Genomic DNA, 23,894 nt, shown 5'->3' with positions numbered 1-23,894 from the left:
GGTCCACTTTAACTCCTGAGTACAGCTCTATCAATGATACATAAATTATATGGCTTTTGCCTCTTTCATGACTTTATATGAGATAAACCCCAGTGAACTAATGTAATGATAAGTTTCCTTTATAAATGAGACATCTCTTATCTTATAGTATGTATATTTACTATAAATTGCAGAGACCAAATTGACTAGTCCTGTACAAGAGTTTTCAATAGAAGTTGACAGTCTCGGACTACATGCTACTTCACTATCATTAGCCACAGCTACTCAGTACCTGCCTTGCTACCAGTGATGCTCTAAAAATATTAGGAATGACTTTATAGTGATGGTATTTCATTTATTTCTGAACCACTGCTTGTCAGAATTGCAAAATGAATATATGGGGTTAATATGATAGCGTGCACATGCTGTGCAGAACTCTTGTGCTACCTCTCATGTCTTTATATGTTGCTACCAAGGAGCCAGACTTTCCTATAATTTTTAAAGTGGTCTTGAGCAATAGTCCTCCAGGCTTTCTATCTATCTTTCTATCTACAGCAGATGAAAACTGTCTGAAAGTCATGTCTTTAAGAAATATGAAAAATCCAGCAAAGACCTGAAACAAGACTTGAGAAATGCATCTCAGCTTTCAGTTGATCTATCTACTGTTTGTCGAAGTGTCATCAGAAACAGTCTCAGTGGAGGAGTGGCTGTCAAGAAGCAATTCTTAAGGAAGAGACACAGGGAGAAAAGGCTGAGGTGGCAACCAGTCTTATATACGATGAATCCAATTTTAAACATTTTGTTAAAAATCATCGTCAATATGTAGGGAAGAAGTCTTATGAAAGGTAGAACAACTGTCTACAGCCATCTCACATATAGAATGGTTGACGCTCTGTCATGTTTTGGGGCTGCATTTCAGTCAGTGGTGTTAGGGATCTTGTCAAAATTGATGCAATTCTGAATGCAGAAAAGTACTGTCAGACTTTGATCAACCATGCAATACCATCTGGAAAGCATCTAATTATAAAAAGCTTCAACATGAAAATAATCCTAAACACACTGTAAATCCAGTAAAAGTGTACATGGGTAGAAAAACACACAATGGAAAATAATAAGTCATGGATTGTCTCCCCAGAGACTGGATCTCAACATTATTGCACGATGGATCATTTTGACAGAGAACAAAACAAAAGGCAGCCAACATCCATAGAACAGCTTTGGAATGTCCTTCAAGAAGACTAAAACTATTCATGGAATCTACTTAAGAAAATTGTAAGAAAGCCTAAGAGAGTTCAGACTTTGTGGAAGAATAAAGGAGTTCATACCAAATATTGGCTTTCAAGTTCGTTAGACTTTTACAACCTCTGTTTTTGTCCTCTATTGCATTTTATTGCACATTTTTCACAAAAATAAAGGTTAAGCATTGGCAAATTAAAATAGCTATATTATTGTAGATACCCACCCAACACTTAGTTGTTATTTTGGTAATAAAACACCTTCCCCTCTTCACCAGTTTTTGGGAATTTAGACAAGAGTTCATTTACAGTACTTAGTCTAGTACTATCTGCTCTTTGTTATTCATTATGCATCAGAAAAGTCTTACCAAACTCCATCATGTGTTGGTGTGCCTGGTCAACATAGGTGATGATTTGCTGGAGGAAGGTGTACGCAAATCGTTTCTCTATAGCAGGAGTGTCCATCTCCTGTGACTTCACACCCCTGGAAATAACATAAAGCAAGTATCTGATGTTCTGCTTTGATTTGCATTTCACAAAGCATCTTAACTTTTTTGAATATGTGGTTTACACTGTCTTTGGTAAATGAGATTAAATCCACACTTTAGCGCTGTACTACACATAAATAATAATATTCTAATATTGTATGAGTCAGACATTTTAGCAAAATATAAGAATGGAACTTCTAATTTGTGGACGCAAATAGCAAAGATAGAAGCTGTTATGTGCACACAGTGTACACGCATTAAAAATTTCAAATATACTTTGACCAACCTGGAGACAACGTAACCATTGATTTGGAGGAACTTAAGGATGTCTTGTGCTTTTTCTCTGTCTTTGGATTTCTCTTTGGCAGTCAATGTATCATAAGGGACCAGCAGTGGATGGTTTCCTCCACCTGGAGACAATGGCAGAACAACAGGGTGGAGAAGATAGATTACAGGCTATGGCATAGTCAACACTTAATTCTTTGACATCTTAACATCTACCAGGTAACCAGTGATCCGTCATGAGTTTGAGGTAGGGTTTGGGTTAGGATAAAGATCAGCCCTCTTAGAATTTTCATCTATTTGGAACACCAAAATGAACCACTTCTAACAGAAGCTTCTAATTGTCCAAACAGCATAAGTAGTTTAAGGAAATAGTGTTTATACTTAAATCTTCAAAATGGAATAGCACTAGCATAAACCGTGATTGTGGGTGTGCAGGGTAAGAGTTACCTTTGGCTTCCAGCTCCATTTTCTTTTTCCTGGCCCAGATATTATGATAATTCTCTGCAAGCAGCTCTGCCATTGACTAGAAAAGTAAATGTTTAACATGTGACCGTTTGACATTGCACTGATCATTTCATCCATCAATCAATCTGCATTATCAGCTCCTATAAGTAACCCAATTTTGTTCTAAATCACCCATTATTTTATCTTCTAATGCATAATCTACCTGCAAGTCTCTAGACAGTGTCACATTGCTCATATCAGTGGGTCTTGGAATGAAATCTGGAGCTCCTTCAAAAGAAAGCTGTTGGAGATAGGATATATATTATGATATATGATGTCACATTTTCCTTTAGTTCTATATTAATACCCTCTGGAACAAATGTAAAAGTAGGTGGTGTTCATGTTTACCTGACTGGCCTGCGAAATCCTTCTGGACTTGTTGTGAAGGTTTACAGGGTCTCCCTCTCTGATTCTATCGATGCTCCAGCCCCATGAAAGCATGGTTTTCAGAGACTCTCTGATGGGCCAACAGTACACCTCTTTATCCTGGAAAATCACAACCCAATTTCAGGTTTGCTGCAATAACTGAGCGACGCATTAAGTCAGACCTACCATCAGTCATTTTGAAGTGGTACTTAATAATCGGTTCCCCCTGGGTATCAGAAAATTGCTTGCTAGTGCTACTAGCCAAACTTGCTTGCTAATTGTGGTGATAACAAACTGGGAAAATTCTCAGCCCAGCACGACAATATCTCTGTCCGGCATTGTGCTGGGCAATCAACTGCTGGCTAGAACCCTGCATTCAATTAGTAATACTCAGGGCTCACTATTTAAGCTGCTTTAGCCAGAAATGCTGCAGCTGTGAGACTTTATATACTTGTGCACCTTTCTTATCATGCTAAATTGATTAATTTATGAACAAATATAGTCTATTTATAGAAGCATCTAAAGGACCACTGACAGTGGAAGAATGTACTAAAGTTCTATTGTAAGCATCACGAAATGTAATGTATCAGCCCTTCAGCCATCCATCCATTATCTTTGCCAATTATTGAACTAGGGATGCAGTGGGCCTGTAATCTACTTTAGGGCTAGACACCAGTCCTTTACAGGGCTAGCACAAATCCACATCCATATCTACAACCAGTTTAGAATAATGAATAACCTAACATGGATGTCTTTTGAAAATGTGAGAAAATTTGCTCCTGGAGAAAACATTCACAAGGATAATATTCAAATATGTATACACATGTGCACTGCAAAAATGAGGCACAAAAGCTTTCTAAAGGTATAAAATAATAATATTTATTAATTTCACATTTACAAATATTTTATTTGCCAAGCACTTTGCAACAAATAAAATGTAGCAGTGGAAATGGAGTAGGTCCAATCATGGGATGAAATCCTCAACAAGTAGATGAATTATTGAGTATCACTTCAACCTAGCCATCAAGCTAGCTGGTGGAGAAAAAAAAGTACTTATTCAGTTTTCAGGTATGAGTTTGGTTTTATATTTTACCAAACTGTATCACAGTTACATGAAATAAAATCAATGCTAGCTGTCCTAACAGTGCCCTAATCTGAGAGCGTTAGGATTTCCAACAATGACCCACATCTTGCACTCACACAAGCTATACAAATCTTTTGTACTATACAAATCTAGATAGCTTACAGCTTTTATAAAGAAATGGCTGCATGGAGACTACCTTTTCAGACAGGCTTTTGTATGGTTTCAGCAGTGGATGGTTCTTGCTGATTTCACACATCTGGTCTCCATATGACCAACCATTGGCAAACTAGAAAATATAAATACAATTTCAAATGTACAGATCAGATTTTATAATGTAATGATACAAGAATAACAAAAAATTATTTTGCTATATTTTTTGTGATAAAATACAATATAGAGAAAAAAAAGTCCAGATAGATCAGCAGGTGCAAAATAGAACTAGGATAAAAATCCTACATACCTTTTCTATACACCACTTCTCATGGATGTGCTCTGCATATCTAGTTATAAAATAGTCCAGTTTCTCTGGGACAGTCACACTGACAAAGAGGGAAAAACCAAACCACTCATACTCAGATACAGATATACAAGGATCAGAAAATAGGAATCTGCATCTGAATTTGTATCAGTCTACAGTGTTAGACAATGACTGATGGCCTTTAACTGGAGTATTATGAGTACTACAAAGACAAAATTTAAGTATACAGTTAGGCCCATAATTTTTTGAACAATGACACTTAAAAAAAAAAAAAAAGAATTTTGCTTCTGTACATCACCACAGTAGATTTTAGATGAAACTTAAGAAGTGATTGAAGTGTAGATTTGCATGCTCTATTAGGCTGAGATCAGGTGACTAACTTGGTCATGATGTCCTTGAGAAATTCTTGGGTTGCTTTTGTGGTGTGGTTTCGGTCATTATCCATTTAAACTGTGAAGTACAGTCTAATTTCATTCATTGAATCTGAGCATAGTGTAGCCCTGCAGTAGAAGCTAATTTCAGGTGCTCCCTTATTCACAAGTGGTCACCACAGTGAGAAGCTCCACATGTTTGATTTGGAAAATTTTTATGCCAGATGCCTTTCCTTTTTTTTTTTTTTTTTTTAATGTACTGTAATTATTGTTCAGTGGTTTACATAATATAAAATGACAACAGAAAGAAGTGTACATGAAAGCAAACAGAACAAAAAGTTTTTTGTTTTTTTTTAACAGAGAATATCTGAAATATAAAACAATACAGTATTAATGCCCATCCGATTAAGGTATAAAAAAAAAAGTAACTATAAAAAATCAGGTATAAGATAGGTTGTCACCCTTTTCTGTAAGATACATGTCCCATTTTTCACAGAAGACATCACCCTTTTCTTTTAGTAGTGTCAGATTAAAAGTCAGACAGACGCTATTAACAACCGAAATCCATTGACTAATGATGGGTGGGTCCCTACTGATCCACAGCTTTGTAATGGCCTTTTTGCTCACTGTCATAAATACTTTTAAAAGATATCTATCTCTCTTTGATAAAGTTGAGTCTATACTTCCCAGATAGAAGGACAGACAGGTGAATTCAACATTATAACCCAAAACATCTTTAACGGTGGTGTGGATGCCCTTCCAGAAATATTTAAGAGCAGGACAACTCCAGAAAACATGCGAATGACCAACAGGGCAGTGGCCACATTCCCACCAGAATTTGCATGGAAGGCCAGTCCAGTAGATTTTTGTCTTGGGGATATAAAGTATCTGACACTGTTTTTCCAAGAGAAGTCCACATTTGTGAAACTGTTGTGGTGTTTTGTGTGTCAATTATAGCATCCTATTCCTTGGGTGTAATTACAATGTCCAGTTGTCTCTCCCATTTCTCCTTAATATAAAATGTGGATGGCCTCGTAATTTAATTATGCTCCAGCATAGTTCGCCAATTACTTTCGTGAGCATTGATTTATAGGCCTTAATAATCATGTGTCTAAGAGGTGAGATACAGTGGCTTGCAAAAGTATTCATACCCCTTGAACTTTTCCATATTTTGTTTACATTACAACCACAATCATAAATATATTTCACTGGAATTTAATGTGAAAGACCAACACAAAGTGGTATACAATTGTGAAGTGAAAAGATTATTATTATACATGATTCAAAAAATTTTTTACAAATAAAAAAATTTAAAAGTGCGGTGTGCAAAAGTATTCAGCCCCCTGCAACCAATTGCAACCAGTTGCATTCAGAAGTTGCCTGATGACTGCTAATGACTAAAGAGAGTCCACCTGTGTGTAATCTAATCACAATACAAATACAGCTGCTCCATGACGGCCTCAGAGGTTGGTTAAGAGAATATTGGGGAGTAAACAGCATCATGAAGTCCAAAGAACAAACCAGACAGGTCAGGAATAAGGTTGTGGAGAAGTTTAAAGCAGGCTTAGGCTATAAAAAAGATTTCCCAAGCTTTGAACATCTCACGGAGCACTGTTCAATCCATTATCCAGAAATGGAAAGAGTATGGCACAACTGTAAACCTACCAAGACAAGGCCGTCCACCTAAACTTACAGGCCGAACAAGGAGAGCACTGATCAGAGATGCAGCCAAGAGGCCCATGGTGACTCTGGACGAAATGCAGAGATCCACAGCTCAGGTGGGGGAATCTTTCCACAGGACAACTATTAGTCGTGCACTGCACAAATGTGGTCTTTATGGAAGAGTGGCAAGAAGAAAGCCATCGTTAAAAGAAAACCATAAAAAGTCCCATTTGCAGTTTGACAGAAGCCCTGCTGGGGACACAGCAAACATGTGGAACAAGGTGCATTTGGCCAAAATGCAAAACGCTATGTGTGGCGGAAAATTAATACTGCACATCACTCTGAACACACCATCCCCACTGTCAAATATAGTGGTGGCAGCATCATGCTCTGAGGCTGCTTCTGTTCAGCAGGGACAGGGAAGTTGATCAGAGTTGATGAGAAGATGGATGGAGCCAAATACAGGGCAATCTTGGAAGAAAACATGTTGGAGTCTGCAAAAGACTTGAGACTGGGGCGGAGGTTCATCTTCCAGCAGGACAACGACCCTAAACATAAAGCCAGGGCTACAATGGAATGGTTTAAAACAAAATATATTCATGTGTTAGAATGGCCCAGTCAAAGTCCAGACCTACACCCAATCGAGAATTTGTGGCAAGATCTGAAAACTGCTGTGACTGAGCTTGAGCTGTTTTGCAAAGAAGAATGGGCAAAGATTTCAGTCACTAGATGTGCAAAGCTGGTGGAGACACACCCTAAAAGACTTGCAGCTGTAATTGCAGCAAAAGGTGGTTCCACAAAGTATTGACTCAGGGGAGCTGAATACTTTTGCATACCGCACTTTTCAGTTTTTTATTTGTAAAAAATGTTTTGAATCATGTATAATTTTCTTTCCACTTCACAATTGTATACCACTTTGTGTTGGTCTTTCACATTAAATTCCAGTGAAATATATTTATGTTTGTGGTTGTAATGTGACAAAATATGGAAAAGTTCAAGGGGTATGAATACTTTTGCAAGCCATTGTATTCCCTGGCAGGGAACTTTAAATATTTTTAGCATAATAATGATGATGCTGGAGATATCTATAGAGGTCCTGTCAGACTAACCTATATCTTTCACACAAGGTTTTAAAATCAATCAGCTCTTCATTGTCAATTAGAAGACATAGTATAATGATCCCTTGCTTCTCCCATTTGATGAAACCTCTGTCCATTTGATCTGGCTCAAATTCAGGATCATGTGTTGGCCACCTTAATACACAAATTTCATTTTGGAGGTTAAATTGTTTCACGATGTCTAACCAAGTACCCACTGACCCATTCATTCTGAATATCTTATGTTTGGCAGCCTGTAATGGCATGTTAGACAGTGACAGTTTTATAGCTTTCCATTTTGCTTTATGGCTGGTTTCTCTGTGCTGGTATGTACAGTAGTAGTCTTTGATACATGGCAAGCCCATTCTCCCACTAGATCTGGGTAATTCTAAGGTTTTAAATTTTATCCTGGGGCTTTGCCATTCCGAATAAAGCAAGAAATGGCCTTATCCCATTCTCTAAACGGAAATCAGGAAACTGGATGGGTAATGATTGAAATGGGTAGAGCAATCTGGGCAAAATGTTTGTTTTGAATCGCCATTATTCTATTATCTAATGAGAGGGGTCCATCTATCTAGATCTGCTTTTATACATCTGCTAATAGGCACATCGTTTTCAGCATAGAGTTGAGATAAATCCTTTGTTAGTCTTACCCCTTAATATTTAATAGAGCTAGAGCACCAATTAAACTTGTCAATTGTCAGGTACAGGGGTAAAGTTAACGGCTAAGACTTGTGTTTTTTCAATATTTAGAGTATAACCTGATAGGTTGCCATACAATTTTAACAAGTTCATTAGCCTGGGAATCCCAGCCTCTAGGTTGATTAGGCTGACCAAAACATTGTCTGCATACAGGCATATCTTGTATTCTGAGCTTATTAGAACACAAGATCTTGCCTTGCTTAAGCTATCTGGATCTTGCCCGATAGCTTAAGCAAGTGGCTCAAATAAACTGAAGCGCCCTGGGATAGATGGGCAGCCTTGAGGGCACCCATGCAATAAAGATATAGGCCCAGAGAGCCTCCCATTCACTTGAATTTGGGCTGTGGGATCTATATATAGCATTTTGATGCACTGAATTAAATTCTCCTAGAAGCCAAATTTTTCTATGAAAAACTCCTAACCCAATCGAATGCTTTCTTCACACTCATACCTTCTAGAATAGCTTTTAGTTTTTCCTTTTTTATGTATTCTATTGTGTGGAGGGTCTTCCTTATATTGTCCTGAGTATTCCTTCCCCAGACAAATCCTGTCTGGTCTTCAGCAATCAGGAAGGGCAATACTTCCACCTTCTTTTTAGCTAAGATAGCTGCAAAAAAATTGTAGTCCTGGTTCAGAACAAGTCTAAACGAACCACATTCTGTCAGGAGTATATATGTGTATATATACAAAACAAAAATCCCATCTCGCCTCTACGGGCGGTCTATTTTTGCCCTCCAAGCTCAGGTCCTCTGCCAGAGGCCTGGGAGCTTGAGGGTCCTGCGCAGTATCTCAGCTGTTCCCAGTATTGCGCTCTTGTAGACAGAGATCTCAGATGGAATCTCCAGGAATCTGCTGGAGCCACTCTCCCAGTTTGGGAGTCACTGCCCCGAGTCTTCCGATTACCATGGGGACCACTGTTACCTTCATCTTCCACATCTTTTCCAGCTCCTCTATGAGCCCTTGGTATTTGTCAAGGTTTTCATGTTCCTTCTTCTTGATGTTGCCATCACTTGGTATTGCAACATCTATCACCATGACCTTCTTCCTTTGTTTGTCCACCACTACGATGTCCAGTTGGTTAGCCATCACAAGTGTGTCTGTATCTAAAAGTCCCACAGGATCTTAGCTCTGTTGTTCTCAGCCACCCTTGGGGGCGTGTCCCATTTTGACCTCGGGACTTCCAGGTCATACTCGGCACAGATGTTCCTGTATACTATGCCGGCCACTTGGTTATAACGTTCCATGTATGTATGTGTTAGATGTTAGATTCAACTGATCATTATGCACACAAGGCACACAACAAAATGATCATTCCAGATCAGAGAGGAGCATCTGCGGTCATACAGCCAGAGTCCGGTGTTACCGTTAGGCAATGTGGTTTAAGTGTCTTGCCCAAGGACACAACGCAGCGCACGGACAGGGGTTCAAACCTGCAACCCTCCGGCTGCAAGGCAAGCGCCTACCCACTGCGCCACTGCCACTAATTTGCTGGATTGTTTCAGGGGCATCTCTGCACGGCCTGCACCTGGGTCTTGCCTGATGTGGTACACCCCAGCCTCTATTGATCTTATACTCAGAGCTTGTGCTTGTACTGTCATGATTAGTGCCTCTGTGCTGTCTGTCAGTCCAGCCGTGTCCAGCCATTGGTAGGATTTCTCTATGTCAGCCACTTCTTCTAGCTGCCGGTGGTACGTGCCGTGCAGAGTCCTGTCCTTCCATAATTGTTCCTGTTCTTGCTCCTCTTCTTTCTCCGGTTTCTGCTGCCTGAGACACCCACTAAGCACATGATCCTTTGTGGCCATCTTCCTGATGTATTCATGGATCTTTGTTCTTTCATCTAGGACAGCAGATGCTACTTTCCCGCTGCTGAGGAGCCGGTGCTCGTGCCAGTGCTGGTGCTAGTTTCAATGAACCGGTGAAACACTTAAGAACGGGTCTGCGTTTCCACCACGTTTCTGTGAACTGGAGAACACGCTCCCCTTTCTTGTGCTGCAAATACATTTTATGGTCCAAACCAAACTACTGCAGCATCTGTGTGCAGCACAGAGGTAAATACAGACAGCAATTAGAGCAAGACGACAAGTATGCACTTTGTGTCCTTTTATCTGTGATATGAACTGATACAAAGCAGCAAGTCCAGCCTCACAGCTCAACCTAATTCACAGCTGTGAAAATCGCTTCGCTTTTCTCATGTAATATGGTAGAAAACTTGATGTTGAGATAGCAGAGTCACGCCCTTCTGCCACTTTTGTCACGCGCGCTTGGTTTGAGACCAGCTAGTTTGCAGGGCCAGAGTTGAACCTGTTTTTCAGCCAAGCACGGAGTGCTTCCGCGGTGGAAAACCCACCAAACGGTTCAAATAAAGGCACCGGCTCCAGAACCCTGTTGGGGGGAAAGAGGCTAGTGGTTCTGAGACTCACTAGTCCTCGGCCACCTTCCTTTTGCTTAGTGAAAGGAACGATCTTTTTATTCCCATTCAGCTGACTCTTCAGGACTTGCCTTACTCTCTGCAGGTACTTGGAGGTTGCAGCTTTCCTAGCAGCCTTGTCATGGTTCCCATTTGCCTGTGGGATTCCAAGGTACTTTTAGCTGTCCTCAATGACTGCAATGTTGCCTTCTGGTAGCGTAATACCCTCATTTCTGACTACTTTTCCTCTCTTAGTTACCATCTGACTACACTTCTCCAGTCCGAATGACATTCCGATATCATTGCTGTAGATGCTGGTGGTGTGGATCAGTGAATCGATATCTCATTTTATATATATATATATATATATATATATATATATATATATATATATATATATATTGCCTGGCCATAAAAAAGTCTCCACTTGGATTATGATCTGGGGTTGCTGCAGTTGGTCAGGTCCAAGTTCAGCAACATTATGTGCTCAAAGAATGAGGTCAGCTGACTACCTGAATATACTGAATGGCCATGTTATTCTATCAATGGATTTTTTCTTCCCTGATAGCACTGGCATATTCCAAGATGACAATGCCAGGATTCATCGGGCTTGAATTGTGAAAGAGTGGTTCTGGGAGCACGAGACATCATTTTCAAGCATGGATTGGCCACCACAGAGTCCAGACCTCAACCCCACTGATAATATTTGGGATGTGTTGGAGGAGGCTTTGCGCAGTGGTCAGAATCTGCCATCATCACTGCAAGATCTTGGTGAAAAATTCATGCAACACTGGATGGAAATAAATCTTGTGACATTGCAGAAGCTTATCAAAACAATGCCACAGCGAATGCATGCTGTAATCAAAGCTAAAGGTGATCCAACAAAATAGTAGTGTGTGACCTTGTTTTGGTGGCGCCTCTTTTTTTAGCCAGGCACTGTGTATATATGTGTATATATATATATATATATATATATATATATATATATATATATATATATATATATATTAGGGGTGGGACTCGATTGAAAAAATTAATTAAATTAATTAGAAGCTTTGTAATTAATTAATCGAAATTAATTGCATTTTAATCACATTTAAATTAATAATTCGCTCAGCTGTATTCCTTGATGTTGAAATGTGTTATGCTTGTTTTAACAGCTTATTTTGAATAAAATATTTAAAATTAAACCACAAAAAGGAGATAAAGTTCGTTCTCCGTTTAACCAGCTGCTTTTACACAGCTGTGCTTCGCACTCACGGTTGGTAGGCAACATGAGCTACGCTGAGGTGAGGGCAGACGATGCTGATATGAAGGCTAGCTGATAACTTCCGGCCTTTGCAGTCTACGTGGGCCGGGTCCTTAGAAGGATGCGGCCCCTGAATTTGGACATTGTGCGTCGATATAATCTGTATGCCTAGAACTCGTGCACTGAGAAACGTTCCACGGTGCAAAGTGCGATTAAAATGCGTTAAAAATTTTAATTCGTTAATTTCCCCGTAATTAATTAATTGAAATTAACGCGTTAAAGTCCCACCCCTAATATATATATATATATATAAGAGCTAGAAGGTTACGGCACAAGTGGACATGAGATGAAAACCGGGAACTGTTGGAATGCTACTATACACGTAATCCCAGCAAGAGGGGTTACATGAAGAGGATGTGGGACCTATGGATTCTTTGAAACCCAACATCCAAATGGATGGCAAAACTTGTGGCTCAGTGTTCCAACTTACAAATGAAGCAACTGCTATCGCAACTACAGATTAATGAGGTACAACACAAATGCTACAGCAAGGGGGAGCCAGGACAACAGGTCAGGGGGGAGATTTCATCATCCTCACACTCCGACATTGGGTACCAAGCTCCAGTAATAACAACAAGTACACTGAATACCAGAGCAGCTGACCTGAAAGATAAGATCATGGCTAAGAAGGAGAATTGGACCCCTCGACACCAACTACCTAGACTACATGAAGTACTCTCTGAAGATCTACTAGAAAATGCAAATGCAGCACTACAGACAATCCCTACCACTATTATCACTGAAACCAATCAGTTGATGTATACCATGGCAGCAGTGATCCTTGAGATGCTTGGCTATAAGATGAACAGCAATAAGGAGCAGTACCCTCCATGGAAGCAATGACTCGAGGCTAAGATCAAGGTAGCATGGAGGGAAGTTAGCCAGCTCTCAGAGTTATAGAAAGGTGTAATGAAGAAAGCTGGGCCTAAGAAGTAGAACAGGCTGTCCATAACTGAGGCCTTAGAGACTGCCAAGCAAAGACTCACAGCCTTGGCTAACCGCCTGAAGAGGTATACCAGACAGACAGAAGCCAGGAAAATAAACTGGATGTTCTCCACCGAACCATCCAAGGTATACTCTCAGTGGCAGGGGAACAATATGAGAACAGCACCCCCACCAAGACTGGAGACGGATCAATACTGGAAGAACGATGTGTCACACAATACCAATGCTCAGTGGCTAGTGGCTCTAAGAGCAGACCATAGCAACCTCCCTGAACAGGCCCCAGTAACCATCACAGTGGCAGACATCCAGGAACGAGTCTCACACATGAAGAGCTGGATGGTGCCATGCCCTGACATGACACACACCTACTGGTTAAAGAAGCTAACTGCACTCCATGAACGCCTGGCAGCACAAATGAACCAGCTGCTAGAGGCTAAGACACACCCAGAATGACTGACGGAAGTCCGGACAGTCCTGAGCCCCAAGAACCCCCAGAAGGGACCAGTCCCATCCAACTACCGGCCTATAACCTCCCTCAGTACAACATGGAAACTCCTGTCAGGCATCCTGGCAGCTAAGATGAGCAGGCATGTGGCACGATACATGGGGGAGGCCCATAAAGGAATTGGCAAAGAGACCTGTGCACCGCCTGGATTGACTACAAGAAAGCCTATGACTCGATGCCGCACACATGGATCCTGGAATGCCTAGAATTGTACAAGATCAACAGGACCCTAAGAGCCTTCATCAAGAGCTCAATGGGTATGAGGAGAACAACACTAGAGGCTAACTTCAAAACCAATTGCACAAGTCAACATCAAGTGCGGGATTTACAAAGGAGATGCTTTGTCCCCACTACTGTTCTGCATAGGCCTGAATCCCCTCAGCCAGATCATCAACAAGACTGGCTATGGATATCGACTACAGAATGGAGCAAACATAAGCCACCTCCTCTACATGGATGGCATCAAGTTGTATGCTAAGACTGAAGGAGATATCGATTCACTGATCCACACCACCAGGATCTACAGCAATGATATCGGAATGTCATTCGGACTGGAGAAGTGCAGTCGGATGATAACTAAGAGAGGAAAAGTAGTCAGAACCAAGGGGATTACACTACCAGAAGGCAACATTGCAGACACTGAATACAGCTACAAGTACCTTGGAATCCCACAGGCAAATGGGAACGATGAAGAGGCTGCTAGGAAAGCTGCAACCTTCAAGTACCTGCAGAGAGTAAGGCAAGTCCTGAAGAGTCAGCTGAATGGGAAGAACAAGATCTGGGCTATCAACACCTGCACCCTGCCAGTTGTCAGATACCCTGCCGGGATAATAAGCTGGCCAAAGGAGGAAATAGAAGCCACTGGTGTCAAGACAAGAAAGCTCCTTACCCTGCGTGGAGGGTTTCACCCTCAAGCACCCTGAGACTGTACGCTAAGCGAAAGGAAGGTGGCCGAGGACTAGTGAGTGTCAGAACCATTGTCCTAGATGAAACAACAAAGATCCATGAATACATCAGGAAGATGGCCACAAAGGATCATGTGCTTAGTGAGTACATCAGGCAGCAGAAACCATCATGGAAGGACAGGACTCTTCATGGCATGTACCACCGGCAGACAGAAGAAGTGGCTGACATAGTGAAATCCTACCAATGGCTGGACAAAGCTGGACTGACAGACAGCACAGAGGCACTAATTATGGCAGCACAAGAGCAAGCTCTGACCACAAGATTGATAGACGCTGGGGTGTCCCACACCAGGCAAGACCCCAGGTACAGGCTGTGCAGAGATGCCCCTGAGACAATCCAGCACATAACGGCAGGGTGCAAGATGCTAGCAGGCAGGGCATACATGGAATGCCATAACCAAGTGGCCGGCATAGTATACAGGAACATCTGTGCCGAGTATGACTGGGAAGCCCCAAAGTCAAAATGGGATATGCCCCCAATGGTGGTTGAGAACAAGAGAGCTAAGATCCTGTGGGACTTCCAGATACAGACAGACAAACTTGTGATGGCTAACCAACTGGACATTGTAGTGGTGGACAAACAAAGAAGACGGTGGTAGTGATAGACGTTGCAATACCAAGTGATGGCAACATCAAGAAGAAGGAACATGAGAACCCTGACAAATACCAAGGGCTCAGAGAGGAGCTGGAAAGGATGTGGAAGATGAAGGTAACAGTGGTTCCCATGGTAATCGGAAGACTCGGGGCAGTGACTCCCAAACTGCAAGAGTGGCTCCAGTAGATTCCTGGAACAACATCTGAGCTCTCCGTCCAGAAGAGCGCAATACTGGAAACAGCTAAGATACTGCACAGGACCCTCAAGCTCCCAGGCCTCTGGTAAAGGACCCAAGCTTGGAGGGCAAGCTGGGATTTTTACACACACACACACACACACACACACACACACACACACACACACACACACACACACACACACACACACACACACACACACACACACACACACACGTATAGACACACATGCATACACACATGTCCAAACACCCCTAAAGCCCATATTTATTTTCTCATGTTCTTGATTGCTTAAATGGGTTTCCTGCCAGCATATAATTTGTGCATTTTTCCTTTTTTGCCTTTGAGTATAATTTGGCTCTCTTAATGGGGGTTGTCACGCCATTTACATTAAGTGTGACAATTTATATTGTTTGTAACTCATAAGGGAGGAAAAAAGGAAGTCTTCTGTATACACATTCAACAGTGTAATAGGTAAATAGTAACTGAAGAACACAGAACTATAACAGACTGAATAAACAGGAAATAAAAAGTGAGCTCCCAACAAAAAGGGTTTACCCTGGACTTCTCGAGCTGAGAGGTATTCTGATCAGCAGGTGGCAGGGCTCCCACTGAAAGCTTGAGTTGGTGGCTGTCATCTGAGATAAAAAGACCAACTGCCAAATCTATTAACCAAAGTAGGCCAAGACCTATCAGTTATCCTCCATGGGTTCAGAAAATGTTTATAGCTAGATGCCTTTCCTGCCACCACCCGAAATGAATTTATCTTTGTCAGTGTAGGGCTGTATGGCAGGCATGACATGGATGCAAAATGGAGGACTCATAAGACAAGACGTAAACGTAAAAGAACAGCTTTATTGCTGAGTTCTAATACAAACAGACAGGTCTGGAGCAAATATTTCACAAAAAAAAAAGACTTCTAGAACACTCACACTATGACGAAGGACACAGCCATGAAGAAGCATGTGAAAAAGGACAAGGGAAGACTAAGGCAATAAATACAACACAGGATAAAAGAGGATGGGAAACCTTGACACTGGCAGACGTTTTGAATGTAGATTTGAATGTAGTCCATCTCACAAACGTGTACTCTCCAAAACTTGAGTTACCAAGATAGCACATAAGTCCTATTGTCCATACACATAATTTTCACCAAGATTTGATCTTGCCTGAGATTTTTAGTAGATGCATCCATGGCATGAATTTGAACATCCTTGTTTTCAAATTATCACATTCAAAAGACAGAAGAACCTTTTGACCTTGAGGTCAGCCTGTCTCAAAAACAGCTGAAAACACTGTTATTTTATTATTAGCCAGCTCAGAGCCCAAAACTCCATTTTGTTTTGGTCACACTCAGAAACACAAATTTGTCCATTTCTGCTGGCTCGAAAGCTAAACCCAGAACTTCAGCACCGAGAAACAAAAAACTCTTCCTCAAACTCCTCAGAAGCCAAACTTGAGTCAACAGGGTCCATTTTTTCTTGGTTGCATGCTTCTGTCACGGTTGAGCTGTGTGATAAGCAGGAGATAGACCCATCTCAGAAGACAAGATGTAAACTTAAAGAGCAGCGTTATTGCTGAGTTCATACTTAATACAAACAGACATATCTGGAGCAAATATTTGACAACAAAGGATCTTCTAGGAAATTCACACTACATAAAACCATGAGGGAGTACATGACAAAAGACAAGGGGAGACAGCGTCAAAAAATACAACATGGGATAATGAGAGGATGGGAAACAAGTGGGAACAAAGTTGGAAATAATTAACATAATGACTAGGGAGGAAGTTAAACTAGACACAAGATACAGAGAAGAACAGCTGCCAAAATAAAACAGCTGAATAGGGGAACAAGATTAAATTGACACAAAGTACAAAATATAAACACTGACGAGGAAACCCAAGGGAGCCAGGAAAAAACTGGGATACAAGGAAACAGAAACAGACTGAAACCAAGAATGGAAGTACAAGAGAAATAAAGCTGATTTGTCTCTTTATACAATTATAAAGAGACAAACCAGGAAATGCTGCAACATGCAAATACAAAACCAGAATACAGAACTGTAATCAAAAATACAAAAAAAAAAAGGGGCTCAGACTGGGGATCTTTTTTCTCACATGTGTAAATCACATGTGTAAATCACTACACTACACTTAAGAATTCATCCTGCTACTTCTATCAGCAGTCACGTCATCAATAAACACTAGTTAGCCAATTTTCAGTTTGGAGCAATACATGCCTGTACCATAACATTATCACCACCATGCTTCATAGATTGTGTGCTAGCTTCTTCAGACTTGACCTTTAAGTCTGTAAAAGGGCAGCTGTGCCCAGAAAGTTACTTTTTTTTCCAAGACTTTTGTATTAAAATTTCATTCAGGAGCTCTTCTGGTGTGCGGAATTCCTTTTTGCATTGTTCTATTTTTGTTCCTGCACCCTCATTGAGGTTTTTTTTTTTTTTTTTCTCGGATGTGTGTGTCTTCTCCATCTTGGCTTATCAGATTTTTAAACCATCAAATATTAGTATTAGTCTTAAAAATCCTGTATTGGTCAGGCTCTACTATGTGTGTATAAGTAAATATAGAAATACAGTCACTGCCCACTACCTAAGTACATTTTGCTGGTTCTGGGTTGGGCCCATTTTGCCTTCAGAGCTACCTTAATTCTTCATGGCACAGATTCAGCAATGTGCTGGAAGCACATGGCTGAGTGGCGTGGCTATTAGCAATAGCAAACAGTTGTACAATACTGCTACCGTTCATGTATGTAAATAACATTAAAACAATATGTCTTTCATAGTGCAGCCAGCTCGATTGGACCCCACTTTAACAACACTGCCACAGAATGACCATCAGCCCCAAACGCCACCTCAGACTCCTGGTCCCATGGAGTGTTCCCCACCATGTGAGGCATATGCTGTACCATGGCATAAAATGCCCCCCAACCTGATGCTTGCCTTAAGAGAAAAGAAAAGACCAAAGCCTAAGGAGAGAAGAGAGCTTGTTCGTATTGTAGTTGATGATGTACTCTGTAACAGCCACATACGCCCTGGGAGAACAAAACTGCGAGAGATTGCCAAGCAGGTTGTGCAGCAGTATCCCTGCTCTTTCCAAGACCGAGAACTCAGTGGAACTAAAATCATTGGAACAGGATTTGATTCTCTGTTTATACAGCTAGAAAACAGAGTGGATAATGTTAGGAGGCCATTAACAGTCTGCTCAGCAAGGAGATCTATAGAAGAGGAAGATGCTGTGAGGAAGAAGCCCATGCAATCAGACTCTTATGGATGTGTTGCATGGCATCCTGTGGTTGAGGACACAACAGAGCTAGAAAGCAAACAAGATGAGTTAAAACGTGCCTTCCACACCAATCGTCTTCAGGAGTCATCTGTTCTAAAATTGATGGCTGAAACATATTGTATCCAACGTGCAACTATAAACAAAGGAACTGCTATAAACAAAATAGTGGATGAGTGGCCCTTCCTTTTTGAGGCAGTCCACCTTTTTGATCACACAGAGAAGCTCCTTGGCTTTCCAGTTCAAACAAGGCTATCAGATGAACTGACAAGAAAAGAAAAGGCCATCAAGGAATTTCTTGACTTAAAAGGAATCGAGATGCATGAAGGTCCATTACCACTGGTTGCTGGGATTGCAAAATTCTTCAAGGAAAACCCTGACCATTTTTTTTACCAAAATGAGGTGGGTTTCAATTTTTTTTCTTTAATTTTATTTCTGAGAATAAAATGTCTTGTTGTTTGTTGGTCTGGTTTAGTTTACTCAAGCGTAAGATACACTTTTGAATGAAATGGCCAAAATACCTTAAACTTAATGCAAACAATTATGCTTACCTCCCAAATGCCCATTTTGAAGTATGAAAAAAAACTTTCAACACCTTTGTTCTAAAAATGACATGACACATGGTAGGAAACAAAGGGGAAAAGATTATTTGCTACTTAGTAAAAGGATTTTATACTCCTTGCTGTTTTTTTTTAAACGTGATCTTTCAGCATCTCTGAATTGTTGACTATTCAGAGATGCTGAATAGTCAACAATTCTCTATAGATTTCTTTAGCTTGGCAGTAAAGAAATCTATAGAACATTCATTGTGTTTCTTTGTTTTATTTTACAACAGCAGATTTCCAGAACTCCTGGAGTGAGCATCCCGTGCACCCCCTTTATACTTGTCATGGGTTTGTAGCCTATATTACTCTTACCAACTGCCATAGCGGGAAAAATTAATGTCCAATGTAGGGGATTTTCCTGGAAACTAATTTTAGCTGACTAAACGGGGTGGGGGTGGGGGGTGGCTAATGGATGATTCTAAAATTAAAACACTTGGATATCAAGTTAATTTTTAGTCCTGCTTAATTGAAAATGTCAAACTGTCTAAACAAAGGCATTTGAAACCATTAATCACATTCGTCAATAATGAATCACACTTTAAATGCTGTTGAACTGTGTGGCACTGTGCATGGTGCATTATGAAAATGCCAAACAGACAACAAAGAAACTATGAAAATGGTTACTCCCAGTGTTTTACACGCAGAGCATACGTTTCTCAGGAGGGGCGCTTCAGGCTATGTTATAGAAGTTCAAATATAACTACAAATATTAGACCTAGTAAAAATATCAGGCCATGATTAATACAGTTGTTTTTTTTGTTTTTTTTTTCTTTTATAGCAACCTCAGGGTTGCACCTCCATCTGGTGGCAGATGGCTGCATGACATTTAGCACAGCCCTGAATGGCACTGTGTGTTTGTCAAAATCTTAACAATTAATAAATAAGTAAACAACATACTGCATTTGGACATGACAGTTTTTTTTTGTGATACTGGTGTTTTTATGATTTAAGGAGACCAACGATTCAAGATAGCTGTCGACCAAGAAATTGTAAATGACCACATCATTTCCCCCATCGTGGCCCTGGCCTACGCTTTTGCTTTATTTTATGTCTTGAACATAAAATACCCGAAGGAGATGTCACTCACTCTGGAATTCATCCAAAGGTAGGCACTTAAAATGTTGATGTCAAATGGAGGATTGTGATGTATTAATTTTTTCATACCTTTGAGACATTTCACTGGTGGCACCATATATGACACTGCAAGGCTGTGTTGTTAGGGCAAAAATCTTAATCTTAGACTTTGATTCTCACCAAATCGGAAATGGCTTCCATGAGGGTGGCACAAGGTCTGGCATCTTTAGTGGACCCTGTGATTACTGCTCAGGGGATATTTGCCATAGAACACCACAACTGGCAGGTCCACTACTGACTCTTTGTTCTCTTAACTAATGAGAGCAGGCTCACACTGAGCCCATTTGACAGACATTAAACAGTCTCTAGACATCGTGGCAGATTTTTTTTTTTTTTCCTTTCCCTACATTTACAATGTAGGGAAAGGAAAAAATTAAATGTAAATTAATACTAAATTCATCCAAGCTATTAATAAATATAGACTTATTTTGTAAACAAAATGTTAAGCAAAGCAGAATATGTTTAACAGTTTCAGATTCTTTGAAGTAGGCACCTCTTGCTAAGATGATAGCTTTGCACATCTTTGCATTTTTCTCAGTCAGCATTATGAGGTAGTCACCTGCCTCCACAATCACCTGATCTAAACCCAAATGTGATGGATTGGGATGAGTTGGACCGCAGAGTGAAGGCAAAGCAGCCAATAAGTGCTCAGCACCTCTGGGAACTTCTTCAAGATTATTGGATGCCACGAGTGTGCAAAGCTGTAATCAAAGCAAGAGGTGCCCACTTCAAAGAATCTGAAACTGTAAAACATATTCTGCTTTGTTTAACACTTTAAAGTTTACTGCATGATTCCTTATGTGTTCCTTCATAGTCTGGATGAGTTCAATATTAACTCACAATGTAGAAAAAAACACTGAATGAGAATGTGTGTTCAAACTTTTGACTGTTACTGTATAACTTTAACTTTTATGCTGTGTGATAACAGAGTGGATCAAGGTGATTAGAATTTCTCTTTACTTTCCTCCTGTTTTGTGAGAGAAATATTATTGAACACGCTGACCTCTTTTTTTTATTTTATTTTTAATTCTTCAGTATTCTGGGTTAAAATGGAGGCTCTGCCTCTTATTCACTCATCATGGTAATACATGGTATTGGCGCTCTATTGCTGGTGGCTTTCTTTATCTACTCACATGCCTTTATCTCAAGGTGAATATAGTCTGAGTTGATTGAACTTTCTCTCATCGGCCTTTATAGCAAATTCAGTTAATAAACTCAGGTTATTTTTTTAACTCAGTTTGTTGAACTTGTTTCCTGAAATTGGGCAGGAGATGCATGAGTTCAGGTCAAGCATTTCCAATTTGGCTTAGTTTTTTTTTTTTTTTTTTTTGTATTTTTAACAATATATCAATTTACCATTATGGAGGTAAAAAACAGAACCATGCATACACGAACATAGGTCTCTCTTCCCAATGAGACACTGAGTCTCAGTAGGACTACCTGTATAAATAAAGGTTAAATTTAAAAAATAAATAAATAAATAACAGTGCACCAAATGTGGAAGACCTTTGAATTGCATGTATGTCAATCTGGAGCACTTTGGTGGGGTTTTCCCTTTTATCTTGATAAATAATTCCCAAATATACTCCAAGTCTCTAGAATACTTTTGATATACTTTTTTTTCCTTCAGTCTCATCTCATCCTACACATTACTCTGTAGTTGTCATTCATTTTTTTTATGACTTGTTTAACAAAAATATTATATATTCCACAGAGTGTTCCTGGGAATACTGTAAATCCTGAACGAGGGTCAAAGGCTGAGATGAAAGGGAAAAAGCAGCCACACATTCCACCAAGACTGCTCAAGTTCCTGACTGAACTCAACAACTTTGAAAATCCCTGGAAAATTTGAAATGAAACTGGAAATCAAAATGGAACTCTTTGGGCTGCTTTTAGTAGCTTCTTCAAATGGACAAAGGTTCACTTACATACGCATGGACAGCTTCCCTGCGCTTTTCCTTTAAAACTCCAGTTTTATAATGACTATTTGGACTTTTTGACATAGAGTACAAAATGGAATCCAGTAATTTTGCAGAAGCATGCCAATTGATATTGTAAAATGCCACAGTTAGCATTTAGGTCAAACAACAAGATCTTTGTTCTTAGCAAGAAATGTTCATGATGAAAAACACTGTAGCATTTGTATTGCAGCTGTGGTTTAGTGCTGCCAGGAAAACCTTTTTTTTTTTTTTTAATTTTTGCTTGCAGTTTAAAGGGTTGTTTCCATTTTCTATTTTGTATGTGTGGTGTTAATGTTTTAGAAAGTAGCACTTTAATGTTGATTTGTTCATTGTTGCAAATGAATTAACATTTCAAATGTTTATGTTAATCTGTTTAAACTCACTGATTGGACTTTTATCAGTAGCAGGGCATTGATCACAGTAGGTTTTATGCAGTTTACAGAAATAATTTCCCATTTCAGTTATTTATTCATTCATGTTACTGGGGAAGAAAGAAATAACAATGCTAGACTGGTTTTGAAGTAGTATAGTTTTAGTAGTATAGAAATTGTATAACAAATTCTGTTTCTGAAATATTATACAGCTCTGACAGCTCTGTTGTTTAATGGATATGCATCTTTGTATAATGTTCTTTTAAACAAAACTCTTGCTTACAGTGTTTTATCCAGTTATCTTGGTTAAAGGAAAGAATACCAATTAAAGGCATTTATGAATACATTGTTGTTACAAAAGGAAAAATAAATTTGTTCAATTTATGTTTACATAATGGTTATTAGTCTTTTGTTTATGTTGCTTTATTGGCACTTTTTAAAATCATCACGCCTATCTGTATTTTAGCATAATGGTGCAGGTTTAGTTAACAGAATTTTCAGTGGTAAAGACATTTTCAGAACACTTAGCAAATTGCCAGTTAAGGTTAGAGAATATATGTAAATTTACTAAATGATTTGTGGTGGAATTAACAGAAGTGTCCATAAAATGGTACAGAAAAGGTACTATAGATTTACAGAATTATCCGTATTGAATTAAGAGAAATATCTGTGAATGATACAGAAAAGGTACTGTAAATTTACGGAATTATCCGTATTAAATTAACAGAAATATCCGTGAATGTCACAGAAAAGGTACTGTAAATTTACGGAATTATCCGTATTAAATTAACAGAAATATCCGTGAATGTCACAGAAAAGGTACTGTAAATTTACGGAATTATCTGTATTTCATTTAACGGAAATGACTGTAGAAAAACAGGACAATGTCCTGGCAGAAAATTACCAGGACATTGTCCTGTTTTTTAACGGAATTTTTTTTTACTGTGTATGCTACCGTCTGTGTCTTGCTTTTTGACTATGCTGTGTGTGTAACTAAGATGACTAATAAACAGCCTGCACCGGAACCTGCTCAATCCAGTGATTTTTTTGGAAACTTTGGTTTTAATTGTGTTTGAATTTTCAGCCAAAAGGAATATGGAGACCCCTGAAAATAGCACCAACAATACCTCTTGGATATGTAATTGTAATTTTCTTTAACAAAGACTAAGTGTGCAACGATGAGAAAACAATTCAAATCTAAGCTGTGTCCAAGGTCATGACACAAGTCATTATTATGTTGATGCCTTCATGGTGGTGGGAACTGAAACCCACAGCTAACACAAGAAGATTGTATCCAATTGATAAAGAACTCAGAGTGCAGCGCAGGTGAGACCAACTTGATTTACTGATC

General features: G+C 39.7%; 1 protein-coding gene across 1 annotated transcript in view; it reads right to left on the bottom strand.

Annotated features, from left to right (window-relative positions):
* Positions 1-23,894, bottom strand: part of ryr2a (ryanodine receptor 2a (cardiac)) — a 375,294-nt gene that overhangs the window by 137,021 nt on the left and 214,379 nt on the right. Inside the window, 7 exon segments of the mRNA XM_030754826.1 lie at positions 1,583-1,698; positions 1,989-2,112; positions 2,435-2,510; positions 2,655-2,732; positions 2,840-2,977; positions 4,138-4,227; positions 4,402-4,480. Of these exon segments, the coding sequence (XP_030610686.1) occupies positions 1,583-1,698; positions 1,989-2,112; positions 2,435-2,510; positions 2,655-2,732; positions 2,840-2,977; positions 4,138-4,227; positions 4,402-4,480 (701 nt within the window).

Source organism: Archocentrus centrarchus, chromosome 19 (assembly GCF_007364275.1).
Source record: "Archocentrus centrarchus isolate MPI-CPG fArcCen1 chromosome 19, fArcCen1, whole genome shotgun sequence".
NCBI classification, from domain to species: domain Eukaryota; kingdom Metazoa; phylum Chordata; class Actinopteri; order Cichliformes; family Cichlidae; genus Archocentrus; species Archocentrus centrarchus.
This window is presented reverse-complemented; position numbering and strand designations above follow the sequence as displayed.